The 22,042-nt window shown below is 49.6% G+C and overlaps 1 protein-coding gene across 1 annotated transcript in view; it reads left to right on the top strand.

The window, feature by feature from the left end:
- The window catches only part of LOC147525961 (tenascin-X-like), a 142,170-nt gene extending 120,574 nt beyond the window's left edge, over positions 1–21,596 (top strand). The window contains 2 exon segments of the mRNA XM_086630709.1: positions 21,291–21,366; positions 21,412–21,596. Coding sequence (XP_086486835.1) covers positions 21,291–21,366; positions 21,412–21,596 — 261 coding nt within the window.
- The last annotated feature ends 446 nt before the right edge of the window (positions 21,597–22,042 follow it).

Raw genomic sequence — 22,042 nt, 5'->3', positions numbered from 1 at the left:
GCTCAAAGTTCTCATGGAGACACTCTTAGCCCAAACGTCCTACGCTCTGGCGGTCAAGACGGTGCTAGAACCTCCTCTCGGTGTGTTCGGAGGGTCTGGGGTTAGGGATGAGGTGGCACCTGAGCCAGGGACACCCCCCGTGGACAGCATTTTGGGGGAAGATGTGGCCCATTACTTGATGTTCTGGGATTCCAGTATGGCCCACCCGCTGGAGGGCTCCCCAGTCTGAGGACATCCTTGGAGGAGAAGCGCTCGGGCCTCGGTGGAATGTCTTCTCCTCAGGTGTCCACGTCCCCTCACCTTAACTCATTTTATATCACTTTATACCCTGATCTTTACTCCTTCCTTTGCCCCATTTTCCGAAAGACACGACCAGCCAATAGGAGCACCAGGATCAGCATAATGACATCGGTGGCTTATTGGGCCACCAATGGGACGCAAGGACACAGGGCTGTTTGTTAGAGAGACCAAAAGAAGAAGCAACAGCCTCTATAAATCCAAATTTTCCACCTTTTTCTCCTGGTTATCCCACAGGTGGTGTCTGAGATGTTCTCCTCCACCATCACTGGTGAGGATGCACCAAGTTTCGCTGTGTTGTCCCATCCCACCTCCAAAAACCTGCGTTTTCTTCAATTTTTGAGGCCTAACCATGTCATCAGAAGGCTGCTTTGGCCAACAACATTCTCCCCCTGCCATGCAACATGCCCCAAGCCCCACGTGAACCCACCATAGAGGCATGTGAATGTATCTCTAGTGCAAACATGAAGGTCCCTATGGTCTTCAAGGGGCTTGGGAAAGACTTGGGGTGGAGGACATCACCTTGTAGGGTGACCAGCACAGCTTGGCTGAGGTCCTTCAGAGGTGGGATATCATGGTCAGCAGCACTGAGGGCAGCAAAGCTTGGTAGAGTTGGTCGTTGAGGACACCATCTTGGAAGGACAGGTGCCTCCTTGGGAGGATGGTCCATCGCAGTAAGTTGACCCTCCAAACAAACACCACACGAGGCAACTGCTGAAGGTATCACAAGTGGTTACAGACAGGGCTGAGATGTCTGATGGCCACTTTGTCCCTGTCCTCTCTAGGAATGTCTTCCAGGCTTGTGTGCATTGAGGTACAACCCCAGGAGAAGAACCAGCAGTGGATGAACCTGAGGAGAAAAACCATCAGGTGATGGGGATTGAGTCGGGACTTGCTGGTGTCGAGGTGTTACCAGGTCAGTGACACGGGGAGGCAACTCTGAACCGCGTCCGAAAGACCAGCAGCAAAAAGCAAGTGTTGCATACGACTTCCAAAAGGTCTGAAGGAAGAACTGGGCAATCAGAAGTTGTCCCACCTCGCTTTGGTTGAGGAGGGTGTCAAAGAGCGCGTGCTTCTGGACTCCACCTCTGGGCCCCACCTCTGGACCCCACTTACAATCATGAGCATCACAGGATGGTTTGGGTTGGGAGGGAGCTTTGAAGGTCGTCTAGTCCGACCCCCTGCTGTGAGCGGGGACATCACCAACTAGACAAGGTCGCTCAAAGCCCTGTGCAACCTGGCCTTGGACGTTCCCAGAGATGGGGTGTCTCTGGGCACCCTGTGCCAGTGCCTCAGCACCCTCAGAGGGAAGAATTTCTCCCTCAGATCCCACGGAAATCTCCCCTCTCCCAGTTCAAAGCCATCGCCCCGTGTCCCGTCACCCCACGCCTGTGCCCAAAGCCCCTCTCCAGCTTTCCTGCAGCCCCGTCGGGCACTGGGAGGCACTGGAAGGGCTCCCCGGAGCCTTCTCCTCTCCAGGCTGAACAGCCCCAACTCTCCCAGCCTGTCTCCAGAGCAGAGGTGCTCCAGCCCTCGGATTGTCTTCGTGGCCTCCTCCGGTCCCACTCCAACAGCTCCGTGTCCTTCTTGTGCTGGGGACCCCAGAGCTGAAGGCAGCATTCCAGGTGGGGTCTCACGAGAGCAGAGCAGAGGGGCAGAATCCCCCCCTCGCCCTGCTGCCCACGCTGCTCTGGATGCAGCCCAGGGCACGGTTGGCTCTCTGTGCTGCCAGCGCACGGTGCCGGCTCATGGTGAGCTTCTCACCCACCAGCACTCCCAAGTCCTTCTCCTCAGGGCTGCTCTCCATCCATTCTCCGCCCAGCCTGTGCTTGTGCTTGGGATGGCCCCGACCAGCGCCGGATCTCCCGGGGCTCCCGGGCTCTCACCAGGCAAACGGAAACCAAACGTGCCAGAAGAGGGACCGTCCCTGTGCGGAGGCAGCGGAAATTGTGAGATCCCGGGGGGAAAAACCCACCCGCGAACGGAGCATCCCCGGTGCTGCTCAAGTGGAGGCTCAGGTCGCCCACGTGGTGCTCACGTTGCGGCTCCAAAACCCCATTTTTGACTCCAAAGACTCAGTTTTGGCTCCAAACCCTCATTTTTGGCTCCAAAGACCCATTTTTGGCTCCAACAGCTCAGCTTTAGCACATAAAGTCTCTTTTTTGGAGCCCAAAGCTGCAGTTTTGCTGTGAAAAGCCTCATTTTCAGGCTCCAACGCAGCATTTTTAGGACCCAGTTGGTCATTTTGGGGGTCCAAGCCGCATCTCGAGGGTCCAAACCCTCATTTTTAGGGTCCAGTCTCCTGCTTTGTGGCCCAAAGCCCCATTTTTACACCCCAAAGCCTCCTTTTTAGGACCCAAAGCCTCACTTTTAGGGCTCGTCACCCCATTTTTAGGGCCCAGTGACTTGATTTTTGGGTTTCAATCCCTCTTGGAGCGTAGGGAGCCTCAATTTTAGGTTCTAAACACTCATTTTTAGGACCAAAAGCCTCTTTTTAGAGCGGACAGCTTTGTTTATAAGGTCCAAAGACTCATGTTTAGGACCCAAAGACTCCTCTTGAGTGTCCACATATTGATTTCTACGTCCCAGCTCTTATTTTAGTTACCAGATCCTCATTCTGAGGGTCCAAAGTTCCATCTGGATGGTCCAAAGCTGTGTCTATAAACTCCAGACCCTCGTGTTGAAGTTCAAATCCTCATTTCTGGGTCCACAATCTTGTCCGTAAACTCCAACCTCGAGGCTCCAAACTTGATTTTTGGGGCCCAATGCCTCATTTTCAGGGTCCAAAAAATCATTTTTCCAATCCAGTCCTTTATTTTTAGAGTCCAGAAACTTCACGTCAAGGGTCCAAATACTCATTTTTAAGATCCAAACCCTCCTTTTACGTACAAATCCCACTTTTGGAGCCTTGAGCCTCATCGTGAAGGTCCGAACCCTCATGTGTAGAGTCCAAGTCTTCACTTACAGGGTCTAAATTCTGACTTTGGGCATCTAAATACTCATTTTTGGTTTCCAGAGTGTTTGGACACCCAAGGTGTGGCTGGGACCCTAAAAAGGACCGACTGGATCCTAAAAAATGAAGCTTTGGAGCCTGTAGATGAGGCTCTAGAAGCAAAAATTAAGACTAGAACGTGATAATGAGGCTTTGGACTCCCCAAATGAGGCTTTGGGCCCTTAAAATTCCAGACTGGATCCTAAAAATTAGCTGTGGTCCCTGGAAATGAGGGTTTCCCTCCTTAGAACGGCCCCATGGGACACGCGCAGCCCGGCGGGCGACACTCCACCCTCCTGCGGAGACACGTCGCCCCCAACGCTGAGCTCCCGGATCTGGGCAGACACTGGGAATGCTGGTGATGTCGGCACTGGGATGAGACCTTCCCGTTCCCAGCCTGGCACCATCGGATGCCCAGCGAGCCCTGGGCCGTGGCAGCCCCTGCCAACCTCCACCTCCTTCTCCAGTGTTATTGCTGCGCGTGACATCGGATGGTCCCAGCTGTGTCTCGTCCCAACTTCTTGTGGACTCCCAGCCTCTTTCTTCTTTCTGGGAAGAATTTTAACTCTCTCCTCGCCAAAACCAGGACAGGTGGCTCACTTTAGTTGCCCATCGCCCTCGGGGCAGTTAAACCTGGGGGTCTGTCAGTCACGGGCTGGAGAACCCCAGCATCCGTTGGTGAAGCCCATCCAGTCTCCACAGGGGCCCATCATCACTGGGGTGTTCAGTGATGTTGAGCCATCATGCTCTTGGCCCATCACCCTCAGGATGGTTAATCCTGGGTCCCGTAATCCCTCGGACCCACCAGCGCTGGGGTGTTTAACCGTGGGGGGTCCATCACCCCTTGGGCCCACTCGCGGTTTGGGTGTTTAACCCCGTGGGCCCATCAGCGTCGGAACCCCTCCGCTCTGGGGTGTTCAAACCCAGGTGCCCATCAGGCTCGGTGTATGTAACCCTGGGTTCCCACCACCCGTGAGGGCCAGGCAGCAGCGTTGTCCCCCCGGCCACCCCGGTGCCCCCACGTAGTCCCACGCGAGGGGCAGGACCCGCAGCAGCTCGGCCCCCCAGCGCTCGCGGGGCTGTCCCCGAGCCCCCAGCACCCTGAGGCACCCTGTGGGGACGGGGGGGCTCTGGTGCCCCCTCCTCCCCTCCCCCACCCCGGCACCCACCAGTGGGGGGGTGGTGGGTCATGCGCCCGTTCCCGATGCTCACCGGATCAGCATCGGCAGCTCCCCGGCGTGCGGGTACCTGCGTTGGCACCAGCCCTGTCTGTGCCCTCCCCATCCCTGTGCCCCCCAGTCTGGTCCCCAGCCCCGTTCTGCCACCCCCGTCCCCGCCACCCCTCTCCCTGCAGCCCCCTGGCCCCCCACCTCCGTGTCCCTCTCTCATCCCACTCCTCCCGATCCCCGGCCTCATGTTCCCTGTCCCCGGGGGCTCCCTGTCCCCCCACTCCCGCACCTCCGACATCCCCGGCTCCCCCACCCCGTTGTCCCCGGCCGCCCCAGCTCCAGCACCCCCCAGTCCCAGTCCGTGTCCTCTCCCGCTCCATGTCCCCATCCCCTGTGCCCCCACTCCCCCCCCTTAACGCCCCCACGCCCGTTACCCCCTCCCCCCGTGTCCCCCTCCCTCCAGCTCCAACACCCCCGTGTCCCCATCCCCCTGTGTCCCCACAGTTCCAATACCCCCCTCCCCCCATCGCCCCCATCCCCCCCCCATGTCCCCATCCCCCCGTGTCCCCACGGCTCCGATATCCCCCTCCCCCTGTCCCCTCCCCCGTCCCCCCCCCGTGTCCCCATCCCCACCGGAGGCTGCGCACGGCCCCCCGCAGCCAGTGCCCGGTGATGCAGAACCCCACGGGCTCCCCGGGCTGCAACTGGGAAGTGTCTGGGGGGGGACAACTGAGACTACCCCCAGCACTGCCCAGTTTCCCCCCAGACCCACCCAGGGTGCTGGTGGGCCCCAGCTTGTGGCCCCCCATGTCGCCCATGGTGGCCACGTAGTGGCCAGCCAGCTCTGGAAAGGAGGGGTTCCCCCCCCCAGGCCTGGGGGCAGGTAGGGAGGGCCCCCATGGGGCCCCCGAGCTGGAGGGGGGGCCACCACCCCCCCCAAAACTGAAGGGGAAGAGGAAGACTTCCCCCCCCCCCCCATTGCAGCACCCACTAACAGGAAAGGGAACACCACCCCAGAGACAACCCAAAACTGAAGGGGAAGGAGGGTGCCCCCCCATGGACCCCCAAAAGTGGAGGGAAAAGCAGCTGGACCCCCAAAACCAGGGGAAGGGATGACACCCTCCCACGGGAAAACGGAAGGGAAAAGGTGACACCCCCCATGCTCCCCCCCAGGAGGGGAAGTGGGACAACACCCAGGGACCCCTCAGGAGAAACGGGGAATCCTCCCGAGAACCTCTAATTGGGGGAGAAAGGGGTAACCCTCCCCCCCAGGCCCCCCGAATTGGGAGGGGGAAGTGGGGGCGCCCAGCACCCAGTATGGGAGGAAAGGGAACACAAATTCTCCCAAACTGGGGCAAATAGGACACCAACCCCACTCGGGGGAAATGGGAACCTCTCTCAATCTTTTTTTTTGGGGGGGAGGAAACAGGGACCCTCCCTGGAGACCCTAAAAGAGGGGTGGGATTAGGATGTCCCCAAACCCTCCCTCCCCCGCCAAGCACTGTCCAGGGACCTCCCAGTTTTGGTCAGGGATTTAACGAGGACTCCTGAGCCCCCCCGGTCACCCCCATGAGCAGCTCAGAGGTGTAACAGAGACCCCCCCAATCCTCCCCAGACCCCCTCCCATACAGCCCAGAGGTACAACGGGTCCCCTGGGACCTCCCCCATGCAGCCCAGTGCAACCAGGGACATCCAGCCCCCCCCGGGAACCCGCGTGCTGCCCTGGGGGACACAAGGGGGGTTGCCATTTGGGGGGGGCTATGCTAAGTATGCTGGGACCCCCCAGGGGCACTCACATCTCCTCCATGGTGGCAGCAGCTGGGGACGCCCACCGGGCTCGGGGCAGGAGGCGAGGGGCCCTTAAAGGGGACAAGGGCAACCTGGGCAGTGGGTGGGGGGGCAGAGGTGCCATCCTCATGGCGGTGGGGACCACCGGGCCTCCATCCCTGGTGGGCAGCTGGGAGACAAAAGGCTCCAGGGGGCCCCGAAAGGCTCTGAGAGTGCACTGGGGGATGCAGGGGGGCACCCAGAGGGGCACAGAGGGACAGGAAGTGGGGGGCATAGGCAAAGAGGGCTGGAGGTACCCAAAGGGGCACGGAGAAGGCGGGGGGAGCACCCTAAGGGGGCTGGGGGACACCGAAAGGGAATCGAGGAGTAACCCAAAGGGACACAGAGGCACATGGGGGGGCACCCAAAAGGGCCGGAGGGGCATCCTAAATGACTCATGGGCACATGGGGGGCACCCAAAAGGGCCGGAGGGGCATCCTAAATGACTCATGGGCATATGGGGGGCACCCAAAAGGGCTGGAAGGGCATCTAAGAGGACATGTGGGTACATGGGGGGCACCCAAAAGGGCCGGAAGGGCATCTAAGAGGACACACAGGTGCTGCTGCCGCTGCTGATACTGCTGCTGCTGTTGGCGTTGGCATTTTCTCCTGGACCTGAATTCTGTGTCGTTCTTCTCTCCGTCCCCGGCACGGCAGCGACATTTGGTGACCCCGACGTGATACAACCGCAACTGAATTCAGAAGGTACGTGCTCCCCCCGGGGACCAAACTCTGGACTGAGAAGATGGGGCAAAGCTCCGTGAAAGAAAGCACAATGTTTTCTGCCTTCAAAAATGTGATAACGGTCGCGGGAGCTGACAGAAGTGATGAAGCTCTCTGTGAATTGCTAAATTGGGCAGCAGAACATGAGTTTGTAGCTGATCCAAACACTGCCCTTAACCCAGAAGCTTGGGAACTGTTAGGGGATAAGTTATTTCCTGAGACCGTGTTCGGAGATAAGAGCGTACTTGACCTGCTACGTACGTGGTGGTCCCTATACGGTATAATGCGGGAGTGGACAGCAGGAAGAGAAGGGAAAGAATTACCGGGCTCTGACGGACCTGCGGGTGACGGCTCCGAAGGGGACGATGAGTTATTTGAGGGATCACTGACCCCGGACAGCACGGGCAGCGTACCTGCCGCGTCTCCGCGGCCCTCGGGCACTGAGAGACTCGCGGGGACTGTGCGGGGGTCCTGCCCCTCCCCGCGGGATGATGTTCCGCCTGAGTACCCCTCCCCAGTGGAACAGTTAGCAAAACTCACCGGGCAAAGCAAAGCGTTGGAGCGTCCCCCACCCTCCGCCCCAGCGGCCCCCCCCCTCCGGCTGCTTCAGTGCCTGCGGCGGGATCTGTCCTGCCTACGGCTCCGCCACTGCCGCAGCCAGGCACGGCAGCCGGGGTGCTACCGCAGCCGGGAGGGGCAGGAGGTATCACGGCGGCGGCGGCTCCGGCGCCTTTGTGTCCCGCGCCAGCATCCGCGCATTTCCCGGCGCAAACGGCGCAGACGCCGGTGGCGGATCTCTCGGCACAGCAGCGTACGGCGCTTTTGCGGGAAATACTACAGCAACTGGTGGCGCTGGCGGGGGCGGTGCGGTAGGCACCGAGCGCGGCGCCGGCAGCCCCGACGGCGGCCCCGGACTGCACCGCCGGGGTACGCAGCTCCGCAACCGCCCGCAGCCTCCGCCGCCACCACCGCCCGCTGGCCCGGCGCCTGTGCCCTGCCGGCCTTCCCCATCCGTGCGGCCCGACGGTGCCAGCGGTGTCACTGCGGACTCGCTCACTGTGTTACCGAAAATCCGGAATAAGAAACGTATCAACACCAATGGGATGTAGATAAGCAGACACTTCTTTATTGCGGCGCCGGGTGCACGGGGGATATCTCCTCCTAGCGTGCGCCCCTTGCACCGAAATCAGACTTCTTATATAGAGCTTACATATGCAAATCCATTAGGAAATAATACATAAATATATAAATTCCCGAAAATCATTAGCATATTCTCCTCCCATTTCTGATTCTGTGCCATCAAAGTTAGAATCATCGAGAAATGAGTCTGGGGTGCAATATAGGTAGGTGGTCTGTGATTCGGTGGTCGCGATCTCCCCCTGCCGGAATTACCTTTTGCTTAAGTTCACGGTTTCTGGCAGGTACCCATAGACCATTACGAAACCGTTACGTTTGGCTTTCCCCATCTTCATTAATCTAGCCCTTGATAGCTACATGCATTCTTCTAGTTCTATGTAGGTATCATAAATCAGTTTACAAATCAACTTGTGCTTTGTACTACATGTTCTTACTGGATGATTCTGACCGATCCCTTTGGTCCTGGTACAGGGCTATAGGAGTTCCATAGCAGCATGTGTTTACTATACGAGCACACTTTTCATTAAAAGATTTCTTAAAATTCTATATTATTAAAATCAACTACTAACTAGTTTATAATTAGAAAACCTATTGATTAAACTTTAATTACCAAAAATTCTAAGTATCAGTAATATTTCCCCCCTTTGAAAGTGTTGAAATGGCTATTTCAATACTTTCACCACTTTTACTTTTATTGTTTGATACTCACTTATCACCATGTTCAAAGCTAAGATTCGTTTCAGCATACCTTGGTGATAAACCGTGGTCTGGTGGAATAGTAGGTAACTCTCATGATTCTGCGATTAATTGCAAGTCTACTAGCAAACTGTTTCTTTAAACAATTGTATATTAGCATGATCATGAGGAAGACAATTAGCAACAGAAACAGGGTTTTAATCAAAGATTGCATCCAAGAGCTTAGATTCCAGCCCAGTCCTTTGAAAATTTTCCCTATCCAATCTTCTGACATGTCCTCTCGGATTGATTCTGTTTCTTTCTCAACTTTTTCTAGCAAATCCAAATCATGCTCCACATCCTGTGTAACGTTTGGGATGTGTATACAGCAGTGGTCTAATTTATCTTTGAGATATTCACATACTCCGTGTTCTTTGAGTAGAAGCGTGTCTAAAGCCATTCTGTTTTGAAGTGCCATTCGAGATGTTGCCTGCAATTGAATGTTCAATTCTTTGAACCCTTTCTTTGTAACATTTGCTAACTTTTCTACTTGACTTGTTAAATGATACAGCCATTCTCTGTTTCTATATGAGGCTATAGGATTTAAAAGAGACTCAAGAGCCCAGCTGATTTTTAATCCTGTTGATGGTTCGTTCCAAATATCATCTGTCTCGGACCTTTTAGTTCGTTTTAAATTTAGACTTTCTAGGGGTCCTTTAAATGGTGATTTTTTCCAAATTGGACACAATGTTGGCATGCCTAAGGTAATTTGTTTAACTTTACCATCTAATGGTAAGTGTGTTGTCCAGGTTCCATTACTTAGTGCCCAGACCAGGTGTCCAGGATTCTGGATTGTACTTTTCTTACAGCTTATAAATGTTCCCCTTTTAATTTGATAATCTGCAGTCACTTGAAGATCGTTTTTGAGTCCGCGACAGAAACACCCATATCTCACTGCAGCTGCTAAAGGGGGAATTTCTTATATTATTTTACTTATTGTACTACAATTGTAAACTTTGTCACATTTCCACCAAGATACTGGACTTTCCTTTTCTAGTGACGCAGTTCCTCTATCTGTTATTGTTGGCCAATATCCAGAAACTGACCCCACCCACGCAAAACACCGAGGGGTTCTTGCCATGTATTGAAATTGTGAGAATATATTCATGGACCAAATTGATTTCCAAGTTAGTTGTTCTTTTTGTGAAGTTTGAACGCTTTCTTTGCATCTCCATTCCATTACCATACGTCTCACATTTTTCTTTATTGGTTCATCATAAGAACACCATCCATAACCATATCTTGTATCTAGTCCTGTCCAGCGTCCACTGATGTCTACGAAGTTTGAATTTAGTAATTTTGTACTTTCATCCTTACTTCCTGGGGACTTCCATTGTTTTCTAATATATTTCACTTGTTCATAACATTGTGTCACTGGCTGTGGTTCCCCGAGTTGTCAAATTCATAGTTAAGATTCCCCATGGAATGGATTCACCTACTGCTCTTGGTATTGGTAAACAAGCAGTAATCTGTGTAACATTCTGCAAATTGGCAAATCCTTTAATTAATCCTAATATCAAATTTTCCTCATATGTTTGTTTGGGAATTTCAATCGCTTGTTCTGTTTCTAATTGTCTTTTGTTCCTACTCACCAAGTCAGTCCATGGTTTCACTAGTAACATCCTCCAGCATAAGATCCAAAGAACAATTACAAACAGATATGAGAAATTAGACATGTTTCAGAGTCAGTTTCAAAGTCTCTGGGTCACGATTCACAATTTTCCAGGGTGTTGGTGTTTTCTTCACTCGAGTGTAATGTATCCAGGCTGTAGATTCTGCAATCTTGACTGCCGTGAAGGTTGTCAACAGTATCTGGAAAGGTCCTGTCCAGCGCTCTTGCAGAGGTTCAGAAGTCCACGTCTTTACGTAGACATAATCTCCTGGTTGGAAATCATGCACTGGAGTGTCTAAAGATAAAGGTCGATTCCAAATCACAGCACTCCGAATTGCAGCCAAGGTTTTCCCTAGAGAAAGCAAATAGTTATATACATCTTGTTTTCCTTTTCCATGCAGATCTGGATTTGGTTCCGGGGACTCATAAGGTTTTCCGTACAACAATTCATAAGGACTGATAGAGGTTCCACTCTTTGGCTGTACTTTGACTCGAAGTAATGCTAAAGGTAATGCTTGAGGCCATTTTAAATTTGTTTCTTGACAAATTTTACTTATTTGTCTCTTTAGAGTCTGATTCATTCTTTCTACCTTTCCACTGGATTGTGGCCTCCAGGATGCATGTAAGTCCCAGGCAATGCCCAATACTTTGCTAATGCTTTGGACTACTTCAGCAACAAAGTGTGGCCCTCTGCCAGATGAAATTCCAATTGTTACTCCAAATCTTGGAATTATTTCTTGTAGTAACCATTTTACTACTTCTTTTGCTTGTGTGGTATGACAGAGAAGGGCTTCAGGCCATCCTGTAAAAGTATCAACCCCCACCAGGATGTACCGGTACCCATTCTGTCTAGGTAATTCTGAGAAATCTACTTGCCAATAATCTCCAGGTTCAGTGCCAGATTTTAACTTACCCATTTGGACTTTTTTCTTGATTACTGGATTATTTTTCAAACATATTTCACATTTTGCAGTTATCATTTTAGCTAATCCTAGCATTTTAACCAATATTACTTGTTTCTGTAAGGAAGTTACTAAAGCTTCTACTCCCCAGTGACATTCCCGATGTTTTGTTTGAATTATTTCTCTCATCAGAATGGGTGGGATCACTACTTGTCCACTAGGGATTACCCACCATTCAGCTAAGTTTTTCTTAGCATTTAATAACTGGCTTAATTTATCATCTTCCTCCGAATATTTTGGCTTTTCCCTAGGGAGGGCTACTGTTTTGGAGGGAATTAATGCCATTTGGAATGCTTGGTTCTTTGCTACTTTCTTTGCTGTTCTGTCAGCTAAATTATTTCCAACAATTTCTTTTGTGTTTCCAATTTGGTGTGCTTTACAGTGCATGATTGCTACTTGTTCTGGTTTCTGAACTGCTTGCAGCAATTGTAAAATTTCATTTTGGTGCTTAATGTTTGATCCTTGAGAGGACAATAATCCTCTTTCTTTCCACAGAACCCCATGGACATGCACTACTCCAAAGGCATACTTGAAATCAGTCCAAATGTTCACTTTCTTCTTTTCACTTAATTCTAGGGCTCGAATTAAGGCAATAAGTTCTGCCTTTTGGGCAGATGTGGTGCTTGCCAATGCTCTGGCTTCTATAACTGTGGTGTCTGTCGTTACCGCATATCCAGCGTATCGAACTCCTTGTTCCATAAAGCTGCTGCCATCTGTATACAATTCCCAGTCTGGTTGCTCCAGTGGTACATCTTTCAAATCTTCACGACTGTAATAAACATACTCAATAGTAGCCAAGCAATCATGTTCCAGTTGTCCTTCCTGTGTGGAGCTTAAAAACACTGCAGGATTTACCAGGTTAGTTGTTTTTAGAATCACATCATCCTGTTCGGTTGGTACCACTTGGTATTTTATCATCCGGCTTGGGGATAACCAATGACCCCCCTTTTGTTCTAGAACAGTTATCACCATGTGTGGGACATAGACCGTTATTGCCCTCCCCAAAGTCAATTTGCCAGCTTCCTGTATCAGCAGCACTGTTGCTGCCACCGCTCGCAGGCAACTTGGCCATCCTTTACTCACTGTGTCCAGTTGTTTGGAGAAGTATCCGACAGGTCGCTTCCAGCTGCCCATCTTCTGGGTCAACACTCCCAATGCAAGGTGTTGCCTCTCATGGACAAACAACTGAAAGTCCTTAGTCAAGTCTGCAAGTCCTACAGCAGGTGCTGACATCAAAGCACGTTTTAATTCAATAAAAGCCTTTTGTTGAACTGGTCTCCACACAAAAGGGGAAATCTTCTGGGCTTCATACAAAGGTTTAGCAATCAGCCCGTAATTCATGATCCAAAGGCGACACCACCCGGCCATTCCCAAGAATGCTCTGAGTTCATGAATATTTTCTGGTTCAGGTATATTGCAAATAGCTTCTTTTCGACCTTTTCCCCATGGTCACTGCCCTTTAGAAATTTCAAAGCCCAGATACATTACAGTCTGGCAAGCTATTTGGGCCTTTTTCCTGGATACCTTGTACCCATTTAGTCCCAGAAAGTTCAAAAGGTCTATTGTTACCTGGATACAGGTCGACTTTTCCTCTGTAGCAATCAGTATATCACCCACATATTGTAGCAGTAGATGTCCAGGTCTTGGTTTCTCTTGTTTCCATATCTCGAGTTCTCTCGCCAACTGATTCCCGAAGATCGTTGGACTGTTTCTAAATCCTTGGGGCAGCCTTGTCCACGTTAACTGCATCTTTCGTCCGGTCTGTGGATTTTCCCACTCAAAAGCAAACAGTTTTCTACTTTCTTTTTCCAAGGGTATACAAAAGAAAGCATCTTTTAGATCAAGCACTGTAAACCACTGATAGGTCTCTTTTAACAAGGTTAGTAATTTATAAAGGTTTGCTACTACTGGATAAATATCTTTTGACTATTTGATTCACTGCTCTTAAACCCTGTACCAGCCGGTATTCTCCAGACGGTTTTCTGACTGGCAAGATAGGAGTGTTGTATTCGGATTCACATTCTTCTAAAATCTTATACTTTAAGAATTTGTCAATTAATTTCTTCAATTCCTGTCTGATTTCTGGCTTAATTGGATATTGTTTCAATTTGACTGTTTTTGCTCCTTCTTTTAATTCTACTTTAACAGGCTCTGCCAGTTTTGATTTGCCAGGGATATCCGTTTCCCATACTGTGGGAATCACGGCCAAATCTACATCCGAAGGAATTTCTTGTCCCTCGGTTGTTTCTTGGATCATCAGAATTTCACTTGTTTTTGATTCTGGTATTTTTAAGAGAATCTCTCCTTCTTCAAAACTGATCTGAGCATTTAATTTAGACAATAAATCTCTTCCCAATAAGGGTACCAGACATTCAGGTACATACAAAAATTCATGAGTGATTACCTTTTTCCCAAATTTTAAATCCAGGGGTTTTAGGAATGGTCTGCTTTCCTTTTTCCCAGTGGCCCCTATAATATTTGCCGGTTTTGTTCCAATTTTTCCTTTACAGGTGTTTAATACCGAAAACGTTGCTCCAGTGTCCACTAAAAATTTAACTTCCTTTTCTCCCAGCTTAATTACAACCAGAGGCTCAGCTGGGTTCCCCTCCGGTCCCCTTCAATCATCCAGCATCATGATTTTAGCTGTTTCTTGCTGAGTATTTCCCTTCCTGGGGCAGTCTCTTTTCCAATGTCCCTCTTCCTTGCACAAAGCACACTGATTCATTCCTAGGGGAGTGTTAAAATTCCTGCCATCACCGTTCACAAATCCTCCTCTTCCACCGAATCCTGAACCTCTTCCTCTGCCTCGTCCTCTACTCACTGTTCCTGCCATGACTGCTAGCAGCCTGTTTTCCTGAGATTTTCTTTCCTCTTGTTCTCTGTTGTTATACACCTTCCAGGCTACTTCCATCATCTTATTGAGACTCCTAGAGTCTTCTCCCTCTAATTTCTGAAGTTTCTTCTTTATGTCTGGTGCTGATTGTCCCATAAAAATCAAAGTCAATTGTATCTGTGCTGCCTCAGTTTCCACCTTTAAATCAGCATATTTCCTGGCAGCTTCCTTCAATCTCTCCAGAAACACTGAGGGAGATTCATTTTTGTCCTGCCTTACTTCATATAATTTAGACCAATTCAAAGATTTAGGCATGGCATGTTTAATTCCATACAAAATCCATTTTTGATACCGACTCAGTCTCTGTCTCTGCTCCGCATTATTTGGATCCCACTGCGGATCCCCAGATGGAAAATTCTGTTCCAAAGTTCCAGCCATATTTTCATTCAGAACTGCCGCTTCAGCCTGCGCCCTACCTGCTTTCAACACCGTTTGCTTTTCTGTGTCATCCAATAAATTATCTAAAACCACCTGCAAATCACTCCAGTCTGGGTCCTGTGTTCTAATTACAGTACCCACCACTCTTCCTACTCTTTCAGGATCCTCTCTATAAATCCCGGCTGCCTGTTTCCGAGCCATCAAATGGGGAACTGACAAAGGCACCTTTACATACACCGGCCCATCGCTGCCAGCTCCCTGCCGCAGGGGAGCTGCTGTGTGTGCCTGCTGTCGGGGTCTGCTAGAAACTGGAGTATGAATTACAACCTCAGAGGGACCCTCCTCGGCATCCTCAATGCCACTGCTTTCTGGTTCTTGCCTCTGTTCCTGATATTCTCGACCCCGATTTCTTTCTCTCCTAGGAGGAGATATATCTAATTCTGGTCCCTCATCAACTTCAGAAGTAATCCTCTTTTTCAAACAATCCTTCCCAATTTCACACACTGAACAACACTTTTTCTCCTTTTTATTCCCTGTAGCAATAGCCATTATCAAAGCATTTCCATCCGCTAGTTTACACTCTTTCTGCCAATCTTTTCTTTGTCTCAAATAGAAAAACAAATCTGCATAAGGTATTTCATCCCACTTCTCTTTCCTTCTACAAAACAGCATTAACTGAAAAATAGTGTTATAATTCAAAGTACCATTCACAGGCCATACTTCTTGATCTTCTAACGTATACAACGGCCACCACTGATTACAATATTCAATCGTTTTGTTCTTTTGCAAATCATCTCCTATGTCTCCCCAATGTGCTAATAAGCATCCTAACGGAGAAGTTTTCGGAACTTTGTCATTTGCAGCCAAATTACTCATACTTTTACTTTTAAACAAATGAGTTAACTTAGATGCCATGATATAGCTGTTAATACAGTATATGTTTTTCTTCGACTGCACCCCTTACGGGATAGCAGAGCCACAAATCCGGACCCCACACTCACTTTGTGCTTAACTGCACGTCTCTCTCTCACGGTCACACTCACACAGTTCTGTAATTTATTACCTTGAGCACAAGTAGGTAACACAATAAACACAAACTCGGCACCTTAGTACTCGGTCAAGATAAACGGTTCCACAAGAAAACTTCTAACTTACGTTAGAGGCACAACTTATAGAACACTATAGCTGGCATATAGGTTCCAAGTCTCCGCTATGTCCAACCCTGCAATAGCTTTCGCTTATGGCTCACGGGCAGACGCCCAGGCTTCCACTCCACGAGGATCCTCTGCCCAACCCTGCGCAGCTTTCGCCGCGACTGACAGGCAGGTACAGCGAGGGGACTCGAACCCACTCGCAGGGGGACTCGAACCCACTTTCCAGAGGCGGGACTCGAACCCCCTCTATGTGGTGGGACTCGAACCCACTCACAACGGTGGGACTCGAACCCACTCGTTTAAAACAAAAGAAAGAAGTGTCTTACCCAAAATCCAGGGGACGTCGCGAAGAACCTTATGGATCGGGGATCGATGGGTGTCCCCGAGAAATCCTCGGTGCCGGCTGGAACCGATCAGGTCCCCGACTCCTCTGGTCTCCTTCAGCGAGGTCCCATCTGGGTCGCCAAAACTGTTACTGAAAATCCGGAATAAGAAACTTACCAACACCAATGGGATGTAGATAAGCAGACACTTCTTTATTGCGGCGCCGGGTGCACGGGGGATATCTCCTCCTAGCGTGCGCACCTTGCACCAAAATCAAACTTCTTATATAGAGCTGACATATGCAAATCCATTAGGAAATCATACATAAACATACAAATTCCCGAAAATCATTAGCATATTCTCCTCCCATTTCTGATTCTGTGCCATCAAAGTCAGAATCATCGAGAAATGAGTCTGGGGTGCAATATAGGTAGGTGGTCTGTGATTCGGTGGTCGCGATCTCCCCCTGCCGGAATTACCTTTTGCTTAAGTTCACGGTTCCTGGCAGGTACCCATAGACCATTATGAAACCGTTACGGTTGGCTTTCCTCATCTTCATTAATCTAGCCCTTGATAGCTACATGCATTCTTCTAGTTCTATGTAGGCATCATAAATCAGTTTACAAACCAACTTGTGCTTTGTACTACATGTTCTTACTGGATGATTCTGACCGATCCCTTTGGTCCTGGTACAGGGCTATAGGAGTTTCATAGCAGCAGTTTCATAGCAGCATGTGTTTACTATACGAGCATACTTTTCATTAAAAGATTTCTTATAATTCTATATTATTAAAATCAACTACTAACTACTTTATAATTAAAAAACCTATTGATTGAACTTTAATTACCAAAAATTCTAAGTATCAGTAACAACTGCACTGCGGGAAGCTGTGGCGGCGGTCAGACATCGGCAACCAGTAACACAGCCGGCCTGCAACCATCCTTGGACGCTTCCCGAATGTAGTGTGACTGTGCGTCCAAAAAATTCAAAGCGGTTTTGGGAATCGGTCAAGAGGTGGGCTCTGGAAGTTGGGGACTGGGATTTAATAGAGAAAGTCGGGATGCCTGAAGATGAAAAGGGACCTGAGCGGGTTATTATCGTGCCTCAAAGTGCTGTGCAGGTAGATCAAGGTGGTAGTGAACCCACAGAGGGTGTTATCCAAGCCTTTTCTGTACAGAAAGCTCTTCCTAACTCAGGTCAGTCTGACAAACATGAAGTTATTGCTTGGAGAGTGGTCCAAGATTTACAATCCAAAGTAGCACAATATGGGCTGGGATCTCCTGAAGCCATGCAGATTATTAGAGTGCTGAATACTGACCTGCTCTCTCCATCTGATATTAAGCATTTAGGTCAGGTATTATTTAAGCCTGTACAATATTCAGTTTTTGAGGCCAATTGGAGAAGGATGGCTGAGAAAGCCAACTGATCCTAGACATGGAGTTCCAGCAGATGCTTTTATGGGAGCTAATGCCTTTTCTGATCCTGATCTCCAAGTCATCTGGCATCCTCAGGTCCTTGAGCAGGCTCAGAAGATTGGTATGGGAGCCCTATTAAAAGGCATGGACATGGCTGCTCCTGAAACACGATATGTGAAAATAGGGGCAGAAAGAGCATTTTTTATCTTTCGTGGAAAAGATTGCTGCAGGTCGAAGATGAGACCTTGAGGCAGCTGTTGTGCAGACAACTAGTGAGAGATAATGCCAATGATGAGTGTAGAAAGATCATAGATGCTTTGCCAGGGGAACCCACACTAACAGACATGGTTGAAGCCTGTTCCAAAGTGGGATCTGAGAATCCTAAGTCTGCTCTGGCTGCAGTTCTGCGGTCCATAATTAAATTCTGATCATGGACTGAAAAAGCAACCTAAGGTTGAGAGCAAGCAGAAACAGACCAGACAAAAGAAGAATAAGGAGAACAGGGATGTGCCCTCAGACAGAAATGTTTCCCCAGGGCATGGCACCGACACAGGCCTGCTCAGCCAGCTTGGAGCCAGCACCCAGGGATCAATCGGAGTGGATGTGCACACCGCAGCAACCAGTCATCTTAGAACCCTGTCGTGTTTATAAGGTTCCCTTGGATGCATTTGGGCCCCTGGGACAGGGACTGAGTGCATTGCTGGTGGGAAGATCTAGTATCACCCCTCAAGGGATCTTTGTACACCCAGAAGTTATTGATGCTGACTTTACAGGACAGATTTGTGCTATTGTTTCCACACCCACCCCCTGTGACTATTCCTTAAAAGACTCGAATTGCTCAACTTGTGCCTTTCAAGTCGTGTGTTCCCAGGACAGAACAACAAAGTCGTGGAGATGGTGGCTTTGGATCTACGGGACTTCCGCAGGTCTTCTGGACCGCAGACATCTCCAGCCAAAAGCCGCAGATGACGTGTACCCTAGTCCTGCCAAATGCCCAGCCATCACGACAAAGGCACTGATGTGACAATCATCTTCTCTGCGTGGCCTCCTAGGTGGCCTTTAGCCCCTGTGGGGTCAGCCATTGCAGGGTTGGGGGGAACCACACAGAGCTATTTAAGCGAACGACCTGTGGTGGTGAAAAATGCAGAGGGCCAAACAGCTACAGTTCGGCCCTATGTCACTGCAGCTCCACTTAACCTCTGGGGCGGGATGTATTGGCAGCTTGGGGGGTGTGAATTAGGACAAATTTTTGATGGGGGCCACTGTGCTGAAGAGCGCAGAGTATCCTACGCTGCCTTTGCGGTGGCTAGTGAGCAAACCCATCTGGCAACCCCAGTGGCCCCTACCAAAAGAGAAACTAGTCGCCCTTCGTCAGTTGGTTCAGGAACAATTACAACAGGGACACCTCGAGCTTTCCACTAGTCCCTGGAACACTCCTGATTTTGTAATTAAGAAAAAAATCAGGAAAATGGAGATTGTTGAAGGATCTCCGAAAAATCAATGCAGTGATGGAAAGTATGGGGGCGTTGCAGCCTGGTATGCCCTCACCCACCATGATTCCAGCAGGATGGGAAATCCTGATCATTGATTTGAAGGATTGCTTTTTCACTATTCCTTTACATCCTGATGACAAGCCAAAATTGGCTTTTACTGTGCCTGCAGTTAACAATGCCAAACCTGTGAAGAGGTATCAATGGAAGGTTCTACCTTGGGGCATGAAGAACAGCCCAACTATCTGCCAATGGTACATCGCTCAAGCTTTGTCCGGAGTCCGCGAGCAGTTTCCTGAGGCATACTGCTACCATTACATGGATGATATCCTGGTGGCAGCATCTACCCAGGACGAGCTGCTGAAGATACAGCCTCGGCTGCTCGCTGCTCTGCATTCTTATGGATTGCAGGTGGCTCCGTAGAAAGTTCAACAGCATCCTCCTTGGAGATATTTAGGAGTCAAAATTCTGGATCAAACTATACAGCACCAAGAGGTGCAATTCTCGGGTTCTATTAAAACCCTGAATGATGCTCAGAAATTGCTGGGCATCATCAATTGGTTACGTCCTTATCTGGGGCTAACCACGGCACAACTTTCCCCGCTTTTTAATATTTTAAAGGGGGACCCCGAGTTGAATTCACCTCGGAAACTGACTCCTGAAGCGCGACAAGCGCTGGAGGAGGTTCAACAGGCTGTTTCTGCTCGTCAGGTTTATTGAGTGGATCCCTCCATTGATATTACTGTATTCATTATCACTCCAGGTTTTCATCCTACAGGTATCATTGGCCAGTGGAATAAACAGTGGCCCAACCCATTGCGTATTCTAGAATGGTTCTTTTTGCCACATCAGCCAAAAAAGACAGCATCCACATTGTTTGAATTGATCGCTTGTCTGATAATCAAATGCTGCCAACGGTGTTTGCAATTAATGGCAGCAGATCCTGCAACAATTTTTCTGCCAGGACAGCAGGAGCACTTTGAGTGGAGCCTCACTAACAGTGCTCCTCTGCAAAGCGCGCTGCAAAACTTTTCGGGACAGATTGCTTATCATCTGCCCAGCCACAAATTACTGCAATTGGCAAAATGGGCAAGCTTTACCTTGCGGCCAAAAAATAGTCGGGTGCCAGGGCAAGGACCCACCGTCTTCACCGACGGGTCCGGGAAAACCATTGTTACTTGGAAGGAGGAATCTGAGTGGCAGGTGCTGGAAGGCCACAAGTCAGGCTCAGCCCAGTGGGTTGAACTGAGGGCTGTTGCCATGGCTTTTCAGCGGTTCTCTCAGGTACCTTTGAATTTGGTCACTGATTCTGCCTACGTAGCAGACATAACCCAACGCTTAGATTGTTCACTTCTGAAGGGAGTGAATAATGCGGCTCTGTTTGCACTATTGAAAACTTTGTGGTGTGCAATTCAAGCTCGAGATCACCCGTATTACATTTTGCATATCCACAGTCACACCAACTTGCCAGGTTTCATAAAGGAAGGCAATGCCAGGGCTGACATGCCAGCTAACCCTGCGTAGGCAGTGCCTCAGCCTGACAAAATCGCACAAGCCAAGGCATCGCACAGTTTCTTCCACCACAGTGCGCACAGCCTGCAGAAGCAGTTCCACGTAACGCCCACTGAGGCTCGGGACATTGTCAGCGCTTGCGCTGACTGTCACGGACTTGCGGCACCTCTGCCATCGGGGGTGAACCCCAGGGGCCTAAAGGCCCTGCAGCTTTGGCAGATGGATGTAACGCATGTTCCTGAATTTGGCAGGTTTAAGTATGTGCACGTGTCTATTGACACTTTCTCCTCAGCCATGTGGGCAACTGCTCATACTGGGGAGAAAGGTCGCGATGCCATTGCCCATTGGAAACTCGCCTTCGCGGTCTTGGGCGTGCCTTTTTCTGTGAAAACCGATAATGGCCCGGCCTACGTCTCACAGAAGACGCGGCAGTTTTTACAACTATGGGGTGTAAATCATACCTTGGGTATTCCGCATTCTCCTACTGGCCAAGCCATTGTTGAACGCGCTCATGGCACCTTGAAGTGTGTTTTAGAGAAACAAAAAGGGGGAATGCATGGAGAAACCCCGCAGAGTCGCCTAGAAAAAGCGTTATACACAATTAATCATCTTACAGTGCCACCAAATTCAAATAATTCTGTTATTCTGAATCATTTTCTTTCGTTGCAGTCTTCAGGCGAGATGCACCTGCCCCAAGCGAAAGTCTGGGTACAAGACGTGCTCACTAAGAAGTGGGAAGGCCCGTGTGAGCTTATTGCTTGGGGTCGTGGGTGTGCTTGCGTTTCCACAGATACTGGGGTACGATGGCTGCCTGCAAGGTGCGTCTGCCCTGAGCTACGGCACCAGAAGGAGAACAGGCAACCTCCAAGGCAACCTTCAAATGACGGCCAGAATGCAGATCATTCGATTGATGATCCTCCTGATGACGACAAAGACATCGACCATCAGCCCGGTCCTTCTACAAGCAGAGACTGAACTTTAAGTTTCTTATGTTATGGAGTCAGGATGTAGAGCCCTTAAGGCTATTTAGAATTAATGGCTGGATGTATAACTGGGTTTGCTAGATGTGTATCTCTTACGGCATTGCTGGAGAATCTCTCTGCCCACTTTAAATTAGTCTTAAACAAAAAGGAGGAATTGTGGATACAAAATGTTAGAAGCAGAAATTTTCCAGCTATTGCAGCATCCTGTGAAGGTTCTTTTTCCCATGCAGGCTAGCTGAGAAGCAGTTTGAGGTTTTTGTAAACTAAGACTTTATCTTGCACCTGTAGCTCGTTATGCAGTCTTGTTCATGGCACACTGGGAAAGTTGTTTTGAAATGGGTGTTGTAGCATTTAGCCAGTCACTCTGGGAGGTGGGTGGTCAACTAACCAATTGCCTTGATCATCCTTGTGAACCATGTAATATATAAGGATTTCTAA

Source organism: Tauraco erythrolophus, unplaced genomic scaffold (assembly GCF_009769465.1).
Source record: "Tauraco erythrolophus isolate bTauEry1 unplaced genomic scaffold, bTauEry1.pri scaffold_47_arrow_ctg1, whole genome shotgun sequence".
Taxonomy (NCBI): domain Eukaryota; kingdom Metazoa; phylum Chordata; class Aves; order Musophagiformes; family Musophagidae; genus Tauraco; species Tauraco erythrolophus.
This window is presented reverse-complemented; position numbering and strand designations above follow the sequence as displayed.